The 16615-nt window shown below is 41.0% G+C and overlaps 1 protein-coding gene across 2 annotated transcripts in view; it reads right to left on the bottom strand.

Moving 5' to 3' along the window:
• Positions 1-16615, bottom strand: part of UNC5C (unc-5 netrin receptor C) — a 254603-nt gene that overhangs the window by 66495 nt on the left and 171493 nt on the right. For both annotated transcript variants that reach the window (XM_040555786.1, XM_040555787.1), the window contains exon 3: positions 4022-4165. In XM_040555786.1, the coding sequence (XP_040411720.1) occupies positions 4022-4165 (144 nt within the window). The remainder of the gene's footprint in view (positions 1-4021; positions 4166-16615) is intronic.

Raw genomic sequence — 16615 nt, 5'->3', positions numbered from 1 at the left:
ATTTTCACTATATTTTCTCAAGGACAGCCTTGGTTAACGTCATGAAGTCAGTGAGGCTACACCAACACAAAACTGGAGCAAATGAAAAGTGAGGCTGCTTTGCGCACATGGGCTCAAAGCAATTTGTCTTAGCCACCCTGTTATTATCTTATCTAAAAATTAGGTCAAATCCTGAGGCTATTTTTTAGTCTTTATCAGATGTATTTTCTAGCGGGTTTAACTCTGCTCTTGCTCACACACGCTCAGGCATCATTCATCCTTAAAACAGGAATTGTGCCCTGTTAGGTTTTACCTGTTAAATGACATCAGCCTTGTTACATAAAATTCACATTAAAACTTTATATTGGGCTTGATTTTTTTTTTTTTTAGCCAAAGAGAAAGCTACCCAAACTTCATCCTTCCTCTGTCCATTTGTTTAAATTGAGTAGAACTGTATCAAAACCTATTAGTGACTCCAATGCACCTGATTATATGTGCTTAGAATAAAGAAGAAATGTATGAACAAGTAGGAAATGCATTTTAGCACTTTCATAGGCCAATATCTCAGACAACAATCTTTTATTTTTCCAGTTCCACCAAGATGTACATAAGGAGTCCCCACTTTTGTTGGTTAGGGAGCTATCAAGAATGGCAGAGTGAAAATTAATCCCAGCGAATCTGCTAATTCAAGAGGACAAAATGCTCAGCTCCACCCTCATGGGGAGACCAGCGCCTCAGGAAGATGAATTCCATGGCATATGAAAGAAACTGAAAATAATGATGTTTCTATCACCTGTCGTGCTGCTCCTTTTCAGAAACAGCCTGCCCAGAAGGGAGCATACAGGAGGTCCAGGAGTGCAGTGGTGAGATGCCATTAAATGCCCCAAACACTTTGGGGAGCCAGGTTGTTGGCTTGAATCAGCCTCTTCTTATTTGTATGGCTAGCATGTACAGCCTTTGAAATGCAGCAGACTCTGCACTTCATATTTATAGATTACTCCCTTCCTGAATAACTGAGGCTCTTTACTTGGCTAGAGAGATGTTGCAATTGATTTTCATAGAGAACTTTCATTGACTAGGTTGTTATGTACTTTCTGACACATGCCTGACCCTGCATTAAACAAATACAAGCCACTTTTCCAGGATGCACATTTTTCACACTTTCAAATTACTTTTCAGTTAATTCTATTACACGCTCAGTGAACAGAGATGTTGAATGCTATTATTTTTTGTTTGTTTTAATGGAGTGCTGCTCCAGTCCTTGAGACGACACAGCAATTCCTGAATAAGACCAGTGGTCATAAGGGAGAAAAGAGAGAAAGAAGAGAAGGAGAAGGAGAAGGAGAAGGAGAAGGAGAAGGGAAACAGAGAAAGGCAAAGGAAGAGGGAGAGGGAGAAAAGATTTTTTTCTTAATGTGATAGGAATGGCTAGTTATGCTACAGTTGTACATGTTGAGATGAAATCACTATGTTCAGGTATTAAAATACACAATAAATTAAACAATAAAATAATAAATAAATAAATAAATAATATTAAATAATAAATTAAACAGAACACTTTACATGCTCCATTCACTTCTCACTTTTGCAAGAGGTATCAATGTTCATTTTTTAAAAGTGAAGACTGCATTAGTGATATAAGCATGCAACTACAGATGCAGGCAGAGCTGAAGAGCTGGACTCTTCTGACTCTCCTAAATTTTGAACCAGATTCATAAATACTGCATGAACCCTCCCTTACCTTCCTGTCTCATGGAACACTGTGTAACCATCAGCAGACTGTTCAGCAGTTTAGGTAGGGAACAACAATTGTATTGACAGTCCATACTTGGTCCTTTGATATCAAGGCTGTGAGTATTGATAAATACCAGTATATCTGAGCCCACAGTTTAAAATAGTGATCTTGCAGACAAAATGACATCTCCACAAGGGAGGTATATATCCCTGATCGTATGTCTGTGTTCCTAAAAGAATAGTCCCAAGTTACCTGAGAAATTTACAAAAATCTGTGAAATTAGAAATAGGTAGGTTTGCAGAGAAGGTGCCTCTGCAGCTGTTCAAAAGCCTGTAGATTGACAGCCTGACACTTCAACTCCTAATCCCAAGGAGTGAAAGTGACTTGCCTAGTCAAAGCTGACCAAGAATCCCAAACTCAGGAACAAAAGAAAAAATCTCCACTAAAATGCAAAGCTGTGCTCGAGTGACAAGCACATAACACTCCCTGGAATTTCTTTAATTAGACTGTTCTAAAAGAAACCCCAGGACACTGCAAAAATCACTAAACTGATTGTTCACCTATCTCCAAAATTTGGTAAGAAAAAGAAGCAAACTCTGTATTATGAGCATCTTCAATAGAAATTTGGACACCTGGGAAGAAATGTTAATTGATATAAAATAACTTCCATGTGCATACAATAATTATGTGCTATATATAAAAACGAAGTGCATAGGTATGGAAGTACACAGAAGTTACTTAACCATCAAGTGAAATACACTTTGACTTGTAAACTGCATTAATTCAATGGTCATCTGTCATAGGCTAACTGGCAGGACATGAAAATCAGCTTAATGAGTTAACATAAGGATCATAATCTAAAAAAAACTGTTCAAACGTTGCTAAGCCTCCCTGAAGTGCTGACTGCTTGGAAGAAAAAAAATAAATGGAATTGCTCTTTTGTTTCAGTACAGAAAAAGAAAATGCCCAAAGTCTTGAAAGGTTCCCTGGCATGGGAAAACACTATGAAAATATGTAACGGCATTTCTAATTTTGCTGGATGAACATGTACAATACTTTTAATTTCCTTTAACCTTGGAGAAATTCCTCTCCGAGGCTAGTCCTGTACTCAAAGGTACAGGTCTTTTATTTCCAGTCAGTTACTTGGAGTACACATTTAAAAATGTGTATTTAAATTTAACCTTCTTGATGTGTGTCTGGATATTTACACAGAGGTAACTACTCTTAGAGGATTTTCACAAGAACAAAAGGAGAATAAAGTTCTAAATTGAGACCTTTAAACATGAGTCATCCTATAGTCCTCCCTCTAACGTGTCTGTGAAAAGCTTTATTCGGCTGGAAGACTTCTCTGTTTTTATTATAAATTCTTAGGACCAGTGCAGGAAATGTCAGTGTACTGCAAACCTGGCTTCTAATGACCTTTTGTTATAAAATGTGTTTTTGCTGAGGTGAAAATGGATGAAGAGATACAATTGCAGACGAAATATTTTGTTCACATTTTACAAAACCGGATTTCATCATGTGAAAGAGAAACAGGAGTCCCCAGCGTGACTACTCTATTACAAAGAAAAGCACCTCTTTGAAAATTAATGAACATTAAATATTTGTACAGTCAAATGAAGATCTGGTTTCAGTGAACTGGCTGCCCTGTGTTCTTGGAGTCTAAGCTGGGAGTGGCTCATAATAAATACGGAGGTTAGTAACCAGGAATAACAATAATGAAATATTAGGCCTGAGATGACTGCTTGCAATCTTACCAACCTGGTTATGTGATATGCTAAATACATACTTTTTTCTTTGTTGAGCAACAGCAGCATTATTATGTGATGGCAGAGATACAAAAGAACAGTTGACACCTTGTTTCAGAGCTTGTTTTGACAACATTCCTATCCATTTGCTTCAGCCACTTTTCTTGAGACATGTAATTGCTGTTCATAGGAAATACAGGTTTGCTGCTTTCCCCACTCACAAAGGAGAAAAATGAGATTTCAGAATAGCAGAACCATGGAACGGTCTGGGTTGGAAGGGAACCTTAGAGATCATCTGCTCCAACCCCCTTGCCATGGGCAGGGACACCTCCCACTAGATCAGGTTGCTGAAAGCCCCATCCAGCCTGGCTTTGAAGACTTCCTTGCTCTTAAGAGCAAGATAACTGATTTTTTTATGCATGGTTCCGAAGGTCTGAATGTTAGTACACATCAAAAACTGCAGAAAATTCAAAGCCCCGTAGGCGGGAACCAAAATCTCTCTCCCAAATGGTGGAGGCTCTGCTTTCCCTCACCCACACACCACCGTCTTGACACTCACATGCAATACGGACGTAGGCTTTCCTGCTCTTGGTGGTGCCGGCAGAGCTCCAGGCGACGCACTGGCACCAATAGTCTTCTGGCCCGAAGAGCTCCTCCACTTGCTGGCGGGAAATCTCGATGCTTACTTCTCGGACAATCAGACCTGCCAGGGCACAAGGACTGCCAGTCAGTGTCATGTTCAGAGGAAGGAAGGAGCAGAAGTCTGCTTGCAAAGTTGTGGGACCTTGTGATGCTCTATCAATCTCTCAGCAATATTGTCGTAAGAATATGAAGGATAAAAAGCAACGCTTTGTCTGCATAATATGAGAAGTGGGTGAGTGAATAACAATCACTGCGATTTGACTTTTATCATGTACTATGTGTCTGCTACACGATAAACAAAAGGACCAGTACCTCAGCTGATATGCATTGTATCATGTCCACAGGATTTATATCTAGTGACGATCCAGCCCCATTTTATTTTCATATGAATATCATAAAACTACAGACTCATTCAACTTATGTAACTCCCTTAACCCTCCTGTAGTTCACCTCCTTTTGCTAGACAGATACACCACAGGGAGAAGTCCTGCTTGCTCTGATACTGCACTGCACAGGAGAAGGGATTTTGCCACTGTAGAAAACGTCCCAGTGCTTGTAATGATGGGCACAAGTGCTGCACCATGGTTATAGCAAGTTGTCAGTCAAAAGACATTTATTACGTGCTTCAGTGCCTGACAGCCTCCTTGGCCATACCCTCCATAATGCATCTCAGCACAACCCTTAAACCCACAGCCACCCCCGCTCCCTATCCTTATCAGCAGACCAACATTTGGCCACATTTCCCACACAGTGCTCTCTGTTGGGAAACTGTTTTGCTTCTTCTAAGTGCGAGGAAGTGTTGCGGTGTCTCAGACACCACTGCAGGAATCACTGGTAATGCATTGATCTTCTAATGACCACCACTGTATTTCATACCAACACATCCTCTTTTTCTGCCTCAAAACGCACAGCCTGGCCAAAATGCTCTTAATTCCTGCCAAGATATTGGGGAAAAGGAAAAAAAGGAGGTGCCTGCACCCCTTGTCAATGTATGTGATCTTTGTTGCTGATGCCAAAGTACCAACAAACTTCTAACATGCCTCTGCCTGCAGAAAGGACCATCACCTTTTCAAAACTGCACTCTCAGAAACAGCCTTGAATATATAAATTCCACATGTATGGGACAGATTTTCCCTTTCCTTCCAGAATTGCCAGGAAACTGAATTAAGAGATCCTTGGATCACCCACAGCCTGTTCAGTTTGTCCCCATCATCGAACACCAAAGGGTGGGTTTTGAGCCCTACTGCCAAGCACGGACCTGAGCCCTTTGAGTCCTGCACACAATGACAAGGAGATATTTGTACCGTAAATGCTTCTGCCTGTGTAGCACAATGTGCTCCCTAAGCACCGGAAGCCAGTTGGGCCCTTTGACTTGGGCCCTCAGCGAGGCTCCAATCAGGGAGCCAAGGCTTAATTACTGTTTGTACATCCTTGTGCACTGTCACTGAGGCTGCGTGCTGTGTTCTTCCCAAACTCGGCTGACAACAGCAGAAAGGAATTCATGCGTGTAATACCATAGGCCTCTCTGGTGGGAATGCCATCTAATGAGATGCATTTTCCTGCTAGAGACCATCACAGCCTAGCCCCTTTTTTTTTATTTCATTATCATTGACATCTTCAGCCACCGAATAATCACCTACTTTGGGGGGAAACACCTAATAGCTTTCCCCCTTGAAATGAAATACTGAGAACATAGCAACTGTAGTCCCAAGTATGGAAATCAAAGCAGTGTGTGGACACTTGATATGCAGCGAACACTATGTTATAAACTTGTTCTGCTTTGATGAGCTAATTTGACTGCAAAAGGGGTCTGAGGATAGCTTTTGTCCCATTGAGAAGAGCATGAAGAGGGTGGGGAGGGAGCACGTACATTACATGCATAAAAATGGTTATATTTTCCCAGTGCAACTGCTGCTGGCCTAAAGATTACTTCAATTTATTCCCAGTTCTTATAGCACTAGCTTGGGCAGCCTTAGAAGGTTACAGTTTTATGTTTCTGTAATAAGGCTGATTATAACAGTGTGATGGAGCAGTGGACTCTGTTACCCGGGGACTGAAGCAAGCAGGCTCGTAACAACAGTACTGGCTAATAATAATTATGAAATAATTCTTAACATTTGGGACACAAACGCAGTTCTCTGATAGTCTATTGGAGGTACGAAGCCATGCATAAAACAGCTCCCTCCGATCATACCAGCAAGAACTTTTATCTTTGATTTCCTGAGATGTTTTCTAATTTAGAATAACAACCTATTCTGGGTACTGTCTTTTGAGAAAGCCACAAAGTTCTGATAGGTTTTGGGTTATTCAAAGTCATTTGACATATGGACTTTGAGTGGTATCAACAGTTGTGCCATGGCCAAACAGGTGCATAGCTTTTTGATGGCATAGTTGGTGACTCCATGGGATCACCTGAGATGTAATGAACAATGGCCAGAACTGAGGGGTGACAAATGTAGGAATTCCCACAGTGATACCTCTGCTTTGTTGATTTGTTCCTTGTGCCAGAGTAGGCATATGAGGCATTTGTACGAGAATCATCCTGGACTCGATGCTGTTTTGACACGTTGGAAGGCTGATCTGGCCACTCCTTCCCAGCATTGCCCATGGGTAGCACATCGCACAAACAGCAACAATGATTTAGGAGGAACATCTTGCCAACCTCAGACTCTGGGGCACGCACAGGGGTGTACACCTCCCTTGTTGCATTAAATCACAATCCTTTTCCTTCTGTTAACACACTTCAGCGTAAACCCTAATAGAAAATCTCTTTCTAGGCTAGGTTACAAAAAAAGGAATTTGCAGCAATACCTCAGGTAGCAACTGCCTCGTTACCAGCTGACATATTGCTGTACATCAGATTTCATAGAGGAGCTGGTACAGGCTGTCTACTTTCATTCAGGAGTGTATCGCTTATATACCATGCGTGTGGAGCTAGCGTAGGACAGCCCTGGGATAATGACTTCAAACAGTCATCTTCATTTTACCCCTTTCACTCTACTTTGCCACAGTGATAAGTAACAAAATGACACTCTTTCACAAAGAATATCTCCTCTATTTTACCTTCTTTACTAGAAATATATTGAATTCCTCAGCCTAGTTCTTCATGTGGCCAAGCTACGCAGCAGGTGAAATTATGCAGTATACTTGACACTGTTTTCTTATAACGCTGCAAAACTCCAGGATTAATATAATTGCTTAGATGGTGCCACTATCTGCAAGAAGTCAGGTTCTTCCTGTTTTGAAGCAATGCAATAATAAACACAGTTGAAGGGAGACAACAGAAATGTGGGCAGCTAGAGTGCTTAACAGGTCCCTTATAATGCATCTAAATCCACAAAGAGCATCAGTATAAGAATTCTAACTCCTACTCACAGTGTGACAAATAGCTAGAATTTGACAGGAAAAGCATTTGCTTGCACTGTCCAGACTTGATGTGCATTCAACAAACTGAGAACTGTTTCTGTAGCCACTTGCAGCCCATCTGGATCTTGGGTATGAACACGGATATGTGAAGATATTTGGTCTAATTATCAACACCTTATTTCTGGCAACAAGAAGATTGTGAAGAGGGGAGCTTTAAAACAAAAATGCAGAAAATCAAAGTAATTTAAAGCAATTCTCCAAAATAAATGGTAATTGGATCTTAAGGTTGTGCACTAAAAAACCACAAATCCTTAAAAATGCATTTCTGGGTTGCTGGGCTCTTTCTGCATAAGCGTTTCTTTTCTGAATAACTGCAGAATTCCCAAAAGAGCAGCAATGTAAGAAGTTTTAAAAAATTGAGTATGAGAAAGTGAAAAAAATCTCAGGAAAAAAACAAAACCAAAAATAGTTGCTCTCTTCTGGTCCTGAGTATTCAGATCTGGATCAGCTGGGTTACAAAAGATGTCAGAGAGGTTGCTCAAGACCAGGGCTATTTATACACACCGATCAGACTGTTTTAAAACATTTACTTAAACCTGGCACCAGAAAAAGACATTACGTTGGTGGAATTTCCCTCAAGAGAGGTCCAAAACCCTGTAGCCTTTAGGAGACTAAATAAACTGGTCTAAAAGATCTTCCTACCCCTAACAGTTTTCTGTCCAAGTGAGGGCAGAGGATAGCTTATAATAAGGCTCAGAGCCTTGGCATAATCAATCTGTGATGACATCCCATGAATTAAATAGGGAGGATTTCTCCATGTGTGAAAATTTTGCATATTTAGTAGCACAACATATGCAATTATTCATTTCAATAAAATAAATGTATCTCTGGGGCTAATACAAGTTGGGCTCTGAAAAGGAGTAGGAAGGAACCAGAACTTTGCTTATTTCTGTATTTGCACGTTAATGAGGGATTAATGGGTGGAACGAGGCAGAGGATGAAGGGAGCCATGCTCAGTCTGCCTACTGCTAATGCATGCAGCTAAATGAGCACAGATGAGAGGCACTGGCTGAGGGTATACATGGAAATAAAATTACTACCCCTTCTGGAGCAAAAGAAAGAGTGAGGAGGGAATTGTGGCTTATATACATACTATTTTATTATAAGCTCTATCTTAGAAACACAATCAAGCACAGACACACTCCATTCACACGGTCCCTAAGTGCTTAACTTATTAGCTGGCTATACAAACTGTGAGGTAGATTATCTGGTCTTCAGAGGCAGAAATGTTATTGTTTTTAATGTATGCAAATGTAATGTAATTGTATGATATTATGGTATGTTATTAGTAAGTGCAATAATAACTCATGGGTTCCATATTGCACCCTCTGAAGTAATTGGCAAATTTCCCAATGATTTTAGGAGGAGCAGATATGCCAATCAGAGTAATTTCTTTCCAGAGGGAAACAAAAATGTCTCATAAGGTTCTGCAACTGCATATGACTGCTTATGAAGAGAAATGATCACTGCAAATATCTGAAACATCAGATTATTAGCAATTAATTAAATGTAATTATCCAGCCTGGAGTCAGTTCAGGCCACAGAGTTAGTATCCTCACCTCCCTGGTCATCACTTTACCAAGAAATTATGTGGATATACTTTGGCTGCCATAAATGTTTGGCATTTGATATTAACGCCCCGCATGTGTGAAAATATTCCTCAGGACTTCTACAGAGTAATTTGTGAGGAAACATTATATTGGCATGTCTCTAACCCTCTGGCACAGCACTAAACAGGAGCTATTTAGTCACAAGACTAAGCTGCACTTTCAAACTCCAAGAAAAGGAATGGATTGTTTATTTTCTCTGTAAGTGGAAATTCAGATATTTTTTCCCCCAAAATTCCTCCCCTTCCTGCTCTGTAGTGGGGAAACAGAGGTCAGGGAGCGAGTTTGGTGAGGACAGAGACAAGGCTCTGGGGAGTCAGTAGTAAAACAGCTATGGGGTAGGGGATTCTTCTGCATGTGCAAGCCACACGTGCTGCCACACGATCCCTTTTTATGGCATGCAATTCTGTGGTTACATTTAGCAAAACATGGTGTGCACCCATGTATGCGATTCAGATCCTCAGCCTAGAGACTGTGGTTTGCTCAGTCTTCAAAGAAATTAGTGCCAGTCTGAAGCAGCCCATACTTTCTGACTCACGGTTCCCTTTTATATTAGTAATAGGAGAGGTGAGTGAATGAATACTGTATGGAAGTTGCTCAGGCAGGGCATATTTTAGTAACGTGTATTCATGCTCTTCAAAGCAAGACGAAGGTGGAAGGAGAATCCTGTTATCAAAAAATAAAACAGCAGTTTTTTCGATCATTTCAGAAGGGGCTGGATCATCTGCACAGGATTTGGCAAAAAGGATGAAAGCATTTTTACTTCTCACGGTCCCCATCTGCCTTACATTTCATACACAAAACTTCATCCAAAATTCGTTAAAACAGCCTCATATTTTTTTTGTGAAAGTGGGCAAGCCTATACACTGAAGTGGTATGACTGTAAACAAACTTACTAAAAGGTACGTAGACTCCTTTCTCATTATGCAGTCCTTTGTCGTTATATTCTCCTATGATGGTAAAACTTACACGACCAAAGCCAAGAATGATGATCTAGTGATAGTCCACAATGAGCTATCTGATTTATGTAATTGCTCATCACAGGTGCTATAAACAACCTGTCTCTGTAGTAGAGGGCTTATCGCTTTCCTTGTTAAAATAACCTTTTTACAAATGAAAACATAAAATCAGTCCTCTGTCAGAATGAAATTCATTTATCCTCTTGCAGAGACGTATCTCTCACAGTCACGTATCTCTCACAGTTCCGCCCCAAAACATCAGAGTACTTATGCTGGGGAATTTGGTCTTTTAAAAATGAATAAATAGGCTATGCACAAGAAGAACAGCCTCAAATATTAAAGTTCTTGCTGAGAAAAATGTACTCCGTGCATCCTAATGGGACAGAGATGATTGCATAACGGCACACTTCGCCTATATCTTATTTTCTATGTGGAATAGTGGCAGTCTTAACAAAAGATGGATAGACAGATAGATATGTACAGATATTTTTAAAAAGCAAACAGCTTTTCCACTTGGTAATCCTTCACACTGTGATTGCATGCACCTGTTTTTGCCTCAGTACTGCTTTTCCCTAAATGATGGCTGGCTAGTGGTACAAAACGACTGCAGGAAGATTACAAACAATTTGCCATAAATATTAGCTCAAGCATTTAAATTAAAGGTTTCCAGCTATTTGAGCTCTCTCCATAACTTTCTCCTTAGGAAAGAGATACCTCCGTAACTCAAATTAATACAGATGAAGGTAATTGCCTAATAAAGTCAAGCCTGTGTTAAAACCTACATCAAGTTTGCACTAGTTTGCTATGGCATCTAATTACCAACCAGTAGCAGTGAGTTAAGCTAAAATGCTAGTTCCCCCACTACTTTTTAACTGACTTACGTACTTCCACAGAAATTAGAAAGGGCTGTCTTCAGAGGGATTTTACTTTGAACTGGAATTAAAGAATGAGCATCCTGTTTGGGTTTTATTTTTTTTTAGCAAAAAACAAGGCCTTTTTGTTCTTTTCCCATTAACATCTGAAGGATCGAGTTGTGTAAGATGGAAGAAAGATTTCAAAACTGAATTCTTGGATACCGGTGGAAAACAAATGCAAGTCCTGGCCTCTGCCAGCGTGGTGGAGGTGAGCTGCAGGCAGGAGACCCATGGGCTTGTCCCCTTGTGGTAGGTGAAAAGCACTTTTCCATCTCCTCCCTGACCAACTTAGGCACCTCACTGCCCTATATTTGTTTAATACTTTAAAACTACATTGGATTGCTTGTTCTCGCCCTATAAACAACTAAGAGACAAAGCAAAAACAACCCTCCTCCCATTTTTTATTTTTATTTTTTAATGGAAGCTATTTTTTGGTTCCCAGCATTTTTTCGTTAATATGCACAAATTGCTCCAAAATGTGTTATTCTCTTCCACATGTAACAACGTGTGCTTATTGTTGCTGTTTCTTTTTTTATTTTTTTATTTTTCCTGGTACAAAAGTAATAATCATGCTCTGGTATAGCAGGACTCCAAAGAAAACCTCACCACAAGCATACATCTACATTCAATCACAGGTATCTCCATTTCTGCACTCACATAGGTCTAGGAGCAGAAAGAAATGAAGGTGGAAGCCTCCTGACCCAAATCCTCCCCATCACGGAGTGGCAGTGCCCAAGCAGCACTTTCCCAGACCAGCAGGGTTACTCACAGGGAGCACGAGGAAGAGAGGCTATCCATGTAGGAAAGCATGAGCAGCTCCAGCTTTTGGGTCAAAGCCCAATTTTCCATTCTTTTGTTTGAGGCACGTGTGGCTGAGAAAAGATTTTTTTTTTAATTTTTTTTCCAAGGGCCAGGAAAACACCCTGCCAGAGGTTCATGTTTTACATAAAGCTGCAGTTGAGACTTAACAAAGGAAATCTTTGCACTTTTTATTTCTGGTTCAGAGGATTTACATGCTCTTTCTAATGATCTGGGCCTTCAGCAGTGGGTAATGCTTCCCAGTCCCCAGCTTAGTGCTCATGCAAAATTGAAGCACTTTTGAGGCAGTTTAGAGCCTACAGATGAATCTCAATGTGCAGACAAAAAGGAATAATGGTTGTTTAGCACTTTGCTAGAAGAAGCTGAGGAAATTATGGGGGGAAAAAAATTCTATTGAACTTCCAACATCTGGGAAGCCACCAGAGAGCATCTGAATTTTGAACAGTGTGTTTACGTTCCCTTTGCAGAGTGGAGGGGTGGGGGGTGGCAAGAGGGAATGAACAATAAATGAGCTTCTGCGTATGTATTTAAATAAATATATTTTTAACCTTTTTAAAATTAAAATATAAACTGAGTTGTTTTGTTACATTATTGACTTACTGACGTATATATAAAAATATATATACACACATGTGCCTATGTACCACACCCACTCCATGTGGATTTGAGGAGCAACGAGCATTTGAGGATTGAGGATTTGAGGAGCAAGGTGACAACGCCTCATTTCTGTGTTCCTGATGCAATGACACAGTTCAGTGTCTGGTGCAGCTATCGCAGGCCCGAGGACAGCCACAAGGTGACACAAGGGGTCACACAGGGGCCTTCCCAAGCCATTCTTTTCCTTTTTTTCAGTCCACGATGTGCAGGAACAGAAGGCCGGGGGAGACATGTCAAAGCCTCTCACGGCTGTTTGTTGCTATTATTCTGCACGTTTGGCATCACATTTCATGGCCGACTTAGGTGTACTGAGAATATTTTAACAAAAAAATGGCAAGAAGCTGCTTTTAAAGAAGCTTTCTCCAGTGCATTAAGTGAAGTGACTTGTGGCAGGCAGGCAGACATGAAGCTCTGGTGATGTCTGCTCCCACACCCAGTGCGTACTCAGGTCTGTGCCTGGGCAGCAGTCCCAGCCCCAGTTCCTGAAGGCCAAGAGACTTCCCTTGGTTGGTAGAGATGAGAGGAGTCATCATGGAAGGAATGTGAAGAGGCACAGAAGTCATTCCTGACACAGAAGTGCATGTGTTGCTGGATACAGCACAACGCACAGCCCCCATCAGCTGCAGCGAGGCACCAGGGATGCAAACAAGCTGCTCCACAGCTCCGCATGACTTTGACACACAAAAAAAGGGCCTGTTTCATTAGGTAAGTAAACACTGTCAAAAAGTGTCCTTGTAGTTCTATGTATTTTATTTTTTCCCCCCCTTGGGCACCCTCTCTGACTGAATTGCAGTACTGGCTTCCACTTTAGTTAAGGAACAAAAGGATTAAAACTAAACCCAAAAGAAAGCCTGATCCACTTCTACGTCTCATTACACTTCAGGCTGACAATCCTTCCTCCTCTTCAGAGGAGGGCATGGCAACCAAACCAGGTGCGGTGTCGGCACTCATTACAGAGGCAGCGCTGTACGAGTCACTGGGAAGCCAAAAGCAGCAATCAGCCAACCCCAACCCTCTCCAAAATCAAAAGCTGGGAACAAATAATAGAAGAGGCAGCGAGGGCCTGAAGATCAGTATTCCGGGGGAAGAAGAGATGCAGAAGAGACTGACGAAAAACTCCCTTTCTGCTCTCACAATCAAAATACGAAGAGGGATGAGAAGTTATGAGGAGTTGGGAAAGGCACCCCATCAAAATGTGATGAGCAAGAGATGTACATAACCTCGCGGGTGAGCAGCAGGCGTGCCGGTACCCAGCACATCATGCTGCTCATTTATGGACAAATCAAGAATGCATGGGAAGGATAAAAAAAATAAATGCAAGAGGTGAACCCATAAAGGCAGCACAAAATTAGATCCTGCATGCGGCAGAGCTGTGTGCAACAGCCTCCTCTCTTTCCCTTGCCCCTCAGCAATGATTTCATGAACCCTGCCTGCTTAGTGGAAATAAGACTGCAACTTGTGCTCAGCAAAGAAAATGTAAAATCCAATTTGGACCTCCATTTCCTTGCACACTTTCAGAGATTTTCATAAAGAATCTACAGACTACCTCATTCTCCTCCCTAATTAACTAAGAAACCTACACCTACAGGATTCAAGTATCGCTGCCCTTGCAGTGCCAGGGTGTTCCTGGCTGCAGCCCTTTTGTTGGACACTGCACAAGACCTGGGCTCTGCTCTTCTTCACCATCCCTGTATACAACAAAAAAATAAAAATAAAAAAAATGATGGTCCGCTTTTGGGCCTCTCTTCCCATTCCAAACAAAGCTGAAATTCATTGTCCTTTCAGGCTCTAGACCGCCCATGCTGTGGGGACCCCGGATCCCATGCAAAGGGCTTTCATCTCCAAAGGAGCCAGGGGAACAGATGGAAAACCAAAGCAGCACTGTGCAAAGCCAGAGCTAGTCCGAAGCTCTGGTGGGTGTAACTGGTGTCTGAAGATGCCTTCTGGGAATCTGAAGGGATTAATGGGATTGTGAGTAACAAAGGGCTCCATGAAGGAAAACCATGAAGGGAGATAAGGTGTAGGCTGGAAATATTCAGAGGCATATCCTCAAATGCTTCAAATGAATACAATATGCATCCATTTTCCTCTTTTTTATTATTTTAAATAACTTTATTTCCTGTCTCAGATTTGTTTTCCTAGAAGCCCACAGGAAACCTTCAGGATAATTAGGAGAACAGCTGCAGATAGGAAGTTAATGCTGTAACAAGAAATGAATAAATACCCTAAAGCTTTTATCTTTTGATCCCAGAGCACTTAGAAGAAGTAAATAACAGAAAAGTGGAGTTATTTGCATGGAGATACGTGGTGAACCCATGGAAAATTTGGAATGACCCTTCCCATGGACACACAGGAAGAGTGTGGGCAGGATTTACTTGCAAGAAGAGCACCTCCCTCTGGCCCTCCCCATTAGAAGGTGTCTAGGTGTAAGAGCTAGAAGCAGCCTTCCACAAGGATTTACAGGAATTTAAAAAACAAACTAACTAACTAACAAACAAACAAAAACCTCTATACCACAGCATGATTAATGAATAAACTAATTATATGGTAATATATGTATTATAAGAGTGTTATACATGGCGCATACTGTTCTCAGTGGAGTCTAAACTCAAAATCCAAGAGGTCTGTTGAATATAAGAAACAACCTTCCTGGATCTGGGAGATGGTTTTGCACTGCCTATAAGCAGATTTTTCCTCCAGAGAGCAAATACACGACACAATGTTCTTATTCTATATATAAAAATGTAATTTCCCTTCCTTGGGTCAGCACTGACCTTGGTGATTTCTCCACTTCCTTCAACAAAAGTAATTACCATACTGAATTTATAGCCTAGAAAATTCTGAGTGTGTTGCTTCTGAAGTTTCAAAAATGGTTCTTTTTCTATTAAAGTATACTAATTACTCAAGATAAAAGTGGGAACTTTGCTTTCTTGCCAAAATGTCTGCAGTAGCTTTGTTGTTGGTTATTTCCTTGATTGGGGTGTGCTGGGGACCACTCTCCCAGCAGCCAGTTTTGGAGATGCAGTCTGGGAGAAGAGAGAGCTCCTCTCACTGTGGTGATGGGCACAGGCCTCCTCTTTCCTGGGAGAGCTGCCTGCAAGGCCATAGGGAGAGATGTGGGCAGAGAAAGAGGCCTGAGTGGCACCTAAAATGTCATCAACTGAAATGTCAAATAGGAAAAAAAAAGCGTGGGTTTATTCATATATTTCTATGTAAGTAAGCATCTGGTATCCCTCCAGAGAATCCCGGTTCTTTGGAGAAATACAGACGGCTCCTCCTTTCTGCACCAGCTGCAGACTTTCAGACCATACATATAAGCAGGTTTCATTTTTAGCATCCTTGCAGGGAGTGGACAGAGTCTGAATTACTAAAGAAAATGGACTAGAGTATCAATTCTAGCCCACATCTCAAACCTATTAATAGAAGCATTTGGGAAAAGATACACGGACACATTTTTAAACTTCCTTGAAATGAGTTGGATTAGGGGAGAGTATTGAAGGAGCACAGCTAAAAATTGGCAGTACATTGCTGATATATAATTATTTTGAATCAGGGTGCTTGATATTTGTAAGGGATTTGATCCAATGATAAACAGAAAATAAAATTACTTGTGACAACAGTGGAATGAAAACAATCCTTATTTATGATATGTGGCTACCCACACTAGAATAACCCCAAGGTATTCTGCCCCAGAGAGTCAAAATACTACAGGCTCTAACATAACTGCAGCATTTGCCATCTCCTTAGCAAAGTTCCTAGAAGAAACTGTCCACATTTTGAACTCTTGAAAAATAATGAGGAGGATTAGGAGACTAGAGCAGGTCATGAAGAAGCAAAAAGAGATTAAGGAAGAAAGATGTGCAGAGAGAGAAAAAAAAAAAAAAAAAGCAGTAAGGAAAGGATCTGTGGGTGACAGAAAACAAGGCAAATGGTACCCATCTGTGCTCCTGGTCCAGAGCTGGGCTTACATGGGGGACAGGGGCACCTGCATTTCGTATTTGAGATCCCAAATTAAGTTTTTCCATGCTGGTATCAATGAACTCCTGCATTTTGTATATAGCCATAGCTTTTCTTATTCATAAAAAATACTAAGAGGAACACATACCACTGCTCCAAACAAGAGTAAGAT

This window comes from Cygnus olor, chromosome 4 (genome assembly GCF_009769625.2).
Source record: "Cygnus olor isolate bCygOlo1 chromosome 4, bCygOlo1.pri.v2, whole genome shotgun sequence".
Classification (NCBI taxonomy): domain Eukaryota; kingdom Metazoa; phylum Chordata; class Aves; order Anseriformes; family Anatidae; genus Cygnus; species Cygnus olor.
Note: the sequence above shows the minus strand (reverse complement) of the source record. Positions and strands in the feature narration are given on the sequence as shown.